This window comes from Phalangium opilio, unplaced genomic scaffold (assembly GCF_054372755.1).
Source record: "Phalangium opilio isolate 3A_F unplaced genomic scaffold, DU_Popi_V2 ptg000082l_1, whole genome shotgun sequence".
Classification (NCBI taxonomy): Eukaryota; Metazoa; Arthropoda; class Arachnida; order Opiliones; family Phalangiidae; genus Phalangium; species Phalangium opilio.
Genome location: NW_028324189.1, coordinates 9,877,198 through 9,886,412, shown reverse-complemented (window position 1 = coordinate 9,886,412; position 9,215 = coordinate 9,877,198). Strand labels below are relative to the sequence as shown.

The following is a 9,215-nucleotide window of genomic DNA, read 5'->3' as shown; positions in this document are numbered from 1 at the left end:
GAAATCCCCTGCAAGAACACACGTTACCATATGGCAGTTTCGAAACGCCCCAAGTACCCGAGTGGTGGTAGCGAGTATGTACTTTTCTCCTAGAAAAGATATGCAAAACTTCATACTGGAATACGCACACGTATAGAAACAGTCGAAACTTTTCTATCTCCTTCCATTATTTCTTTCTGCCTATCCACCTTACAAATGCTAAGCCTAATCAATCAATTTTACCAACGATGGATATGATAGGCTTAACTTTTATTAAAGAAAAAAATATCTAGGCCTTTGTCTAATTAAGATATAATAAAGTGTGAGTATATCCTCGATCAACGCAACTATCAAGTTATTTCTTGAGCAATTTTGACGTACTTGCATGGAGTTTGCGCGGTTTCCTCGATCTACTTGTTATATCTTGAATGATTTGACGTTTACTTGGGTTCAATTTTAAGGATCTGCCCCGAGTAATGTAAACATATCCTATGAAATAAGGTGAACTTATTTGAACATATTGAATTTTTTGACGAAATAGTTTATTGATGAAGCTTTTTCGAAAATTTACAACTTTTTTATTTTCTCATAGCTTCTCCTTGTCGTTCAACAAAAAGGTTAGAAATTTTATATTTATATTTACAAAAAAAAAATAATAATAATAAAATAAACGTTTAACAAAATATAATAAACCGAAATTTTTATACATATTTACATAATTATCATTAATTAATTAATTAATTAATTATTAAAACAATTTACATAGGCCCGAAACTAAATTTTTTTTATATAGTGTTTTATGTTGGTGGTTTGTTTATGGGGTGGTGAACTTGAAGACCAACACACGAAATATTTACTAATCCCGTGCTGCGAAATAAATACTTGGGATTTCTTAAATCTAATTTTTCCTAAGAACAAAAGAGGTTTCAAGTTTTGGAAATAAAAATACGAAATAAAAAAAAAAATACCTCGCCTCCTGCCTTAGAGAATTAGGGCTCTCTTTGGATTGGTTATCTTGTAAAATTCGCATTCGTAGAAATGTGAAGTATACGAAATGAAAGTTAACTAATGAATGTTTCAGAAGGGGGGATATAAAAAGGGGGGAGGGAGTCGAATCGCAAGCGCCCCTAGGGGTAAATTTTTCTTCATCTAAGGATATTTCCGACATACAACGACAAAATAAAATTCCTAGCCTAAAGCGTTATTATTTTACCCAAGATAAAAACCTTGAATAAGGTTTTTTCGCTGCCAAAATACGTTAAACGAATTTCGCAGCGGCATTTGATTGGTTTAAAATATTTTGGTAGAAAATTAAAAATGTTTCTTTTAAAATAATTTCTTTTTACTTTTTTTTTTGAACTAAACCGCCGGTAGATGGCGAATTGCCAAATGTAATTAAGTCGAATTTTAAATAAATTAGCATTAATTAAGATTATAAATTCTTTCACGCGAAGGACTCGAAATGGATGAAGGAATTTGGACCCCTTACGTAATTTTTTTGTTGTCTAAACTGATTTTTGAATTTAAATTAGGTAAGTAAAAAGTTAAATATGTCGGATAATTTTAAATTCGTAATAACTTACACGGAATATTGATTTATTTAAGATATAAAATTATTAACTCTATTATTGAGCGACAAGGGAAACAATTGGCGGATGCTATTTTCAATTTGTTTTTTGTTTTCTTTGTTGGTTTGAATGATGAATATATACAACAATAAACAGCGTTTTTTTTGGGACATGTTTGTTTGTATGCAAACATTTTGTTTTTTTTTATTTATTTTCAAATAACTTTCTCTAAAACGTCATAGTGTAAAAACAACCATTTTTCTTCCATTTTCTAAATGTAACATTCGCGATCGGGAGAATGAGCATCGTCTTTATTTCTTGTTTTTTTTAATATTTACTTTATTTATTTATTTTTCTTACTTTTCTTTTTAAATATAAATTAAAAAGCGTCAAACCTATTTCATTTTCTATCTGTACACATTAATAATTAATTAAATTTGGAGTCAGGTCGGACTTTGTTTGTTTTTTAATATAAAATCAATAGTTCGAAATGGATGGAAATAAAAACAAAATTAATTGTTTTTGACTTATTTTTTTTGATTAAAAAACAATAACCAAAAAAGGTTAAGTTTAATTTAATTTAAATTAAAAAAAAAGATGTATTTAATGACGGTCGGACGTGTGTGTTTGTGTGTTGTGAGAAAATGATATTATTTTGTAATTTAATTTAAATTAATTTTAATAAATTTAAATGCCGTTTTAATTATTAGTTATTAATGAATGCGGGAGGGGGTGTTGGATATTAAGTTTAATTCGAACTATTAATTAACGAGAGAGAGCGTAAAAATTTGTTTGTTTTAATTAAAAAACTACGTGTTTAAAATTTTGATTTTTAATTTTCCGACTTATACCTGTATTTAAATTAATTGAAATTAAGTTCGCCACCACGATCTTTTTCAGGAAGGAACAAGCGAACATTAATAACCATTAATTAAACGTAATTAAGCCAAATTTCAGTGATGTCTTCAAAATAAAATTGTACTAATACTGGATTCGTAACATTATTACGAATTTATTTTTTATATTCTTTCACAGATTTTCACGGTAGGTATAAAATAAAGTCGGCTTTTAATCCTCGGTCAATATTAGTCAAATTGAGACAAATATTTCTTCGGATTCTTGTGTGGCAGTTGCTCCATATATATAATATCTCAATTCATATTTGGTGTGTGATGTCGGTCCGAATTTGTTTAAAAATGGGTAACTTAAAATTACGGTACGGATGTTTGCTCCAAATTTCTTTTTTTTTCCGATAGGTTTTCGGGATGATGTCGAAGAACTCCAGCGATTGATTATTCACATATGCACGATGTTCACGTGTTCACGCCCGTGTGATGGTTGCGCATTTGTCCGACCCGGTTTGGTTTACTTCTTGTCGCGTTCTGGGAACGGTAATAGCTCGTTCCCCCGAACTCGAAGTAACGCGAAGAGGGTTGATTCGTGAGTGATTGGTTTTTGTTTCATTTGGTATGGTTTGTTTTTTTGAATAGAGCTATATTTTTTTTTATTTTAATTTTAATATAAACCACGAGACGTGACGTAATTTCACGGGGTTATGTTAAAATTTGGTGCGTTAACGAAGGGTCCGCTTGGTGATACCAAGAATACTGTGGCATGTAACCGTTCGTATGCATGTTCATAGCGGCTTTCGCCGGATTCATGTCCCAAGAACTAATAGGCGGGCTCAAGGTCGGCGGGGTCACCGCGTTGGACATGCTATTTACGGGCGTACCCGATTGGGTCATCATGCCCGATTGATTCGACGGAGGGCTATGCGTTTCGGAATGTCCTTCCGACGGAGTTTGAGGCGTCGTTGCCGGGTTTGGTTGCTGTAATCCGCCGCCGGTTTGAGAGTTCGGTGGACCGCCCGGGCCCGAATTCGGAGGTGCTTGTTGTTGAGCTTTCAACATTTTCTTGTACTTGGAACGGCGATTTTGGAACCAGATTTTCACCTATTTGTTTAGAACGTTCCAAGGTTTTGTCTTTTGTTTTCGATTTGGTTTGTGGTTGAAATTTTAGGCCTAGATTGCTTATTTTTAAACCAACGTGAACCAAAATTGTGAAGCCATATTTATACCGTTAAAATTGAACCGAATGAAGTAAAAAAATTGAACTAATTAAGTGCTTAAAAAATGATCCCAGTTTCTAATTGAACCAATTAAGCGCTTCAAAATTATCCCAGGTTCTAAATAAACCGATTAAGCGCTTCAAAATGACCCCAGTTTCTAATTGATCCGATTAAGGGCTTCAAAATGGCCCCAGTTTCTAATTGAACCTATTAAGCGATTCAAAACGATCTCAGTGTCAAACCGAACAGAATAATTGCTATAAACACTGTCCAAGTTGGAAATGACCCTAATAATCGCTACAAAACGGTACCATGGCAAGTACGTCAAAATAACCCTTTAAGTAACCACGTATAAAGATACACGTTTTTAATAAATCCAACAGGAACCCCTTCCCATAAATATTAATTCTGAACGACGACCCTTCAACCTCTTTTTACATATCTCCATACGCAATCATCATCCAAATGACAAAATCTAATTATTTTATGTAAATTTGTCTATGGAAGAAAAAAAAATACATAGACACATGTATAACCATGCCGCGCCAATGTTAGTTCGCTCACCGAGGTTGTAATACAGTCATATTCAGTAGTTTTACATGTATACAAGGGTATACGGAGAAGCAGAAGTGGCATGCGGCGTAGCGTTTAATAAAGTAGTTGTTGTTCTATGTTCGAAAACCTAACGCGTATGCGGAATACATAAACCCATATAACCAACCAAGCTACCCCAGAAAAACACAAGCTACAGGCTACATCAGGTACGTTGAACCAACTGTATGCAATCCAACAAATGTTTAGTTGACTTGGTACGGGTTTGATAATATTTTCAACACCAATAAGGCTTAAGTGGCAACCATTTAAGTGTCGCGCACGTTTAAAATAAACGATTGTACGTGATGTAATATAGCTTTATAAATCATTATATTGAATCAGCTATAAATCTATATTTTTGATTTATATAGATTTAGAGGCCTACTAAGTTCTAAAAAAAAGTGCTATTCAAGATCATCGGAATGATACAGATCATTGACCAAATGAAATTACGTTCAATGTTTCGTGAATATTTTTAAACAGAAATTTTAATTTATCTATACCTCATAACTACCATTAAATTCACGACAATTTTGGAGTAAGTCCATTTGTCAAGTACTTATTCATCAAAAAAAATGTACCCGATAATGACGTAATCACCTCCCCCATTGGCTCTGGGCCATGAATGAAGTACACACTATTAAAACCTCATTAATACTCCAGTCAATGACGTCAATAATTAACGTCACAAGCACATCTAATTTACTTTTACTTTCAAATTAGTCATAAGTATAAACCAAGTCAATATTCACGAAAAAATGAAAATAAATTCATTGACATTTTTCTTTAAACGATCCCTAGCAGCTAGCCGCTCTTTAAGAACAATATCGCAAAGATTTTGTGACAATCTTAACTTGTCTCTACAACAAACTCCAATACATACGTATTCCTAACACCATAAGAAATATATTAACTTAAGTTTAAACTTCGGTGACAAGTTAAACTGGCAATTATTATACGCATTAAATCGGGGTATATACTACATTTGTAAAATCCCAATTCTCCATAATTCAAAGTTTTAGGGGGCTCACTCTGTCGCTCTCTCTTTCTCTAAGAGTGTAACTGTTTACGTAAGAAAGCGGCTAATCATTTAATAGCGATAAAAACAAAGAGTTTAGATGAGTTAAGTGGAGAATTAAAGAGAATTGAGATTGATCTGAAGCTTTTAGACTCCTCTTCCCTTGTACTATCAAAAAATCAAGGCAACGATATTAAAGTTGTGTAAAAAAATGTTAAGAAGGGTTCTAACAATTTTTTATCTCTCTCTCTATATTGATCAATCACATTTTCTTTTCTTTTTAAATAAAAGATAGGACACTACCAGGACTATTAACTAGTTAGTTTTTGAACCTGAACCCCATATTATCTAGTGTGTTAAAAATTATTGTTTGCCTTAAGGGGTTCCAACGGTTATTTGGAAAATTATAATTTAATAAATTTTTAAGTTATCGATACGAGATTCAATTTAAAGATCTTGTTAACACTCACGTTTAACAGAAGTTTAAATTTGTGGTTATTAACTATATCATTTATATTTAGTTAAAAAGGAGATTTGGCTTTATAAATTGTCAATTTTTTTTCTTCTACCAGGCATGCATAGAGACGTTACTGGGAATAATTGTGTAGCCAGCCATTTTAAATCAACATATCTAGGCGGAATTTGTGGAAAGACCCAAACTAATAATTATGCGTGACGAATTTTCATCCCGTTGCGTCAGTTGCACCTCGCACGCGCTCCTGACCTCGCGTTGATACTAAGCAATGAAATCATTTACGAGGCCCACAAAACCCGCTTAGAAAATACCAAATATTCCTATTATTTTTATATATTCCAGACGAACCTCCGAAAACCCTCAAATATGCTTACAAAAAAAGTAAATAATTCTAAGATTTTTATCAAAGTTAAGCTTGGGAAACTTCTACCACGACACGACGTTCGTTAAATATTATATTTCAACTTTTTTTTTTTCAAAAAAAAAATAATGGGTTTAATAACAATAATAATAAAACAATCCCCATAAAACATTAATTCCCAACACTTGTATATTACACGTTTTAACGAAAAACAATAGTAAATATTTCTCTTTCACAAAAGCTCGCGCCTCGAGACGGTACAGGTTGGTATAACGTTGGAGTGTGTATGGTTTATCATTGAAAAAACAACGATTTTCCATGTGAAAATCTAGCGATAAAAACAAGTGAATAATTTCACAGAGAAAAAACGGGTTTTAACCGCGATTTGATAGATTTTTATTGGAAAAGCGGTATAGCGCGTAAAATAACATATCAATATATTAATAAATCATAATAATCTAAAATAAAGTGCCATAAGTCGCAGCAGAAAACCCAAAAATAGAGATTATCCCCACGTTTTTAGAAGAGAAACAGTACCCTTTTTCAAGCATAAGTTTATAAGATAGGTTCCTTCCATAAGTATGACACTATCTATACATCGTAATGCTAGAGACTTACAGCTCGAGATAACTAGTTCGAGAATTGCATGTCTATACTCGGTTAGTTTTGCAGGACTTCCATCTTCCTATTTAGTCTATACTAAGCCTCTGACAGCGCCCAGTAACCACGCGTCACTCGATTAGTTTTGCAGACCTTCCATCTTCCTATTTAGTCTATACTAAGCCTCTGACAGCGCCCAGTAACCAGGCGTACCTCACTTTACCTCGAATCTATGACCTACGCTGTCACTCATTTCATGACAAGATCCAGTTTGTAACCAGTGACAAACATATCGTATGAACTTATGATACAAGTAACACTTTCGAAATACATAGTTTGCAGACATGGAGGATTCCTACCATTAACACAAGGAGACCAAGCGACTTAGAGCGTAAAATAGCAGACGATTTTACGCCTGGTCTCCTTGTGTTAATGGTAGGAATCCTCCATGTCTGTAAACTATGTATAGAAAAGCCATCCCGCACCCAAAAATAGCCTTTGAATAGACTAATAAACATCGTCATAACCGAATCAAAACCAATACTGAAAATCCGGAGAGAAGAAAAACTCCCATAACTAATCAAATAAAAAATCAATATTTTCTTTTTATTTCCTTCGGTTAAAAGTAATCTAGGAAAGATTAACAAAAGCTGGGATTACAATAGATATAATAACTATAAAATAGTAAGGTAGTAGATAAAGGTAAAGGTGAGAAGGGAGTTGGGAAATGAAAGAGGAATCTCTTGATATATAACAGGCGTGTCTAACAGATACAAACCGATGAATTCCGTGAAAATACTGCGTAAAAGTTTGAATAGCGTATCACACACATCAGGGCTTTTACGGACAAGACAAAACTTATATAGAAGGGGCACCCCAAAAAACTGGGAAAAGTTACATCCCCCCTTATCCTATGATATCGGTTTCCTATAAAAATCGTTTTATTCGGCGTTAAAACACAATATTCGATACGTTAGGGGTGCCAGGGGCCAAAAACTTCCAATGATATTAGATACAATACTATAGTATACCAAGGGGGCTCGAATCGCGCCCCAAACTATACATTTATCAGGGTAGAACAACCACGGAAATAGAAGTACACTACATTTGTGTCTACGGGAGGAATAGAATAGAAGTTATAAATAGGGCTGTGCGAATAATCGAGAAGCTGAATCGATTAATTGTATTTTTGGAATCGATTTAATGGTCTATTTTAGAAGGTTAAGCGATTATTCAAAATTTATAACTTATAATTGAATACCTCAGAAAGAAAAACATAAACGGCATAGGGTATCTTTCTCACCCCATCTCCTTTGTATTATAAGGGATATACTTTAAGAGAAATGGACAGGTATTCATGGTAACGTCAATAAAAGGCTGCGATCCTTTAGATTGTAACATTAAGACTTTAATTCTAATTGTTTGTTGAATTATTATTCATCTCATTTGTAAAATTCACTTTAGAGATACAGATAGTTCCTCAAAAAAAATTAAACAAATGGAATCAGTTTTTCAAATCGGTTAGTAATTGTTTAGAGAAACGATTAATCGATAATTATTATTTTTTCTTAAATAATCGATGAATTTTTTGAAGAGGGATAATCTCATCAAACTGAAGTTAAATACCATTATTCGCACACCCCTAGGCTTAGTTAACAGCGCGCGGAGACAAAGCGATAGATACAAACTTCTAGCACCTGGTAGATGGATGGATAGGTGAAGTCATCAACCAGCTTTACTCCTAAATAATACGTTGAAATTGGAGAAATAATAGCATCGGATGTTATGATGACGAATTCAACATTTTCAACGCAATTTTCATCGTAAATCAATTGCATCTCAAGCTAGTTGTAAAATTTACAAGTAACTTCAAACACTATTCTTAATCATCCTTGCTTTTCAAAATTTTACGACATATAAATCCACAAAACTGATGTGAAAACGAGCCTTGATAAGGTTAATTACGCTTAAATCAAGCTCAATTTTGAACTTGGATCGAAAAACAATATAAGAAAACGCACCTTTTATATATGTATTAAAAAATGCGTAAAACGGGCGAACACCCTTAGGTGTTTATAATATTTCACGCGCCATTAAATTTATGAATATCAATTTTTCCCCAGTGATAAAAATATCCTCCAATAAAAAGCACCCATAACGAAACTATATAGTGGGGAAGAGATTAGATTTGCAACACTTATTTTGTCTATAAATTGCAATAATTCAATAGGTAAATTAATAAAATACAGACCTACGAAACTGCAAGTAAATTTAGTAATAAGGAAGACTCTTTCGATGTAACCGCGCTGTTTACATAAACATAGCCTGTTTGTTTTCTCTCACGAATTGTCGTTAATTATCAAATGAATTACAAATAGTGTATACATTTACTGTTAAATTATTATCTGTAATTAGATGATAGTAATTAAATCAAAGGCGCCTTACTTATTTCTGAAATTAATATCAAATATTTTATACCCAGTTTCATAGACTCTGAAGTTTTGTATACCAATTCTTCCATTGCCAGTATCGCGGTATTCTTAAAGAAAAAA

At 33.0% G+C, this 9,215-nt stretch overlaps 1 protein-coding gene and 1 long non-coding RNA gene across 2 annotated transcripts in view; both read right to left on the bottom strand.

Annotated features, from left to right (window-relative positions):
* Positions 1 to 9,215, bottom strand: part of LOC149651490 (uncharacterized) — a 140,904-nt gene that overhangs the window by 46,098 nt on the left and 85,591 nt on the right. The gene's annotated exons all lie outside the window — the stretch shown is intronic.
* LOC149651493 (homeobox protein Dlx6a-like) overlaps positions 500 to 9,215 on the bottom strand; it is a 28,190-nt gene continuing 19,474 nt past the window's right edge. The window contains exon 3 of the mRNA XM_089848443.1: positions 500 to 3,499. Within this exon, the coding sequence (XP_089704569.1) occupies positions 3,101 to 3,499 (399 nt within the window). The 3' untranslated portion in view covers positions 500 to 3,100. The remainder of the gene's footprint in view (positions 3,500 to 9,215) is intronic.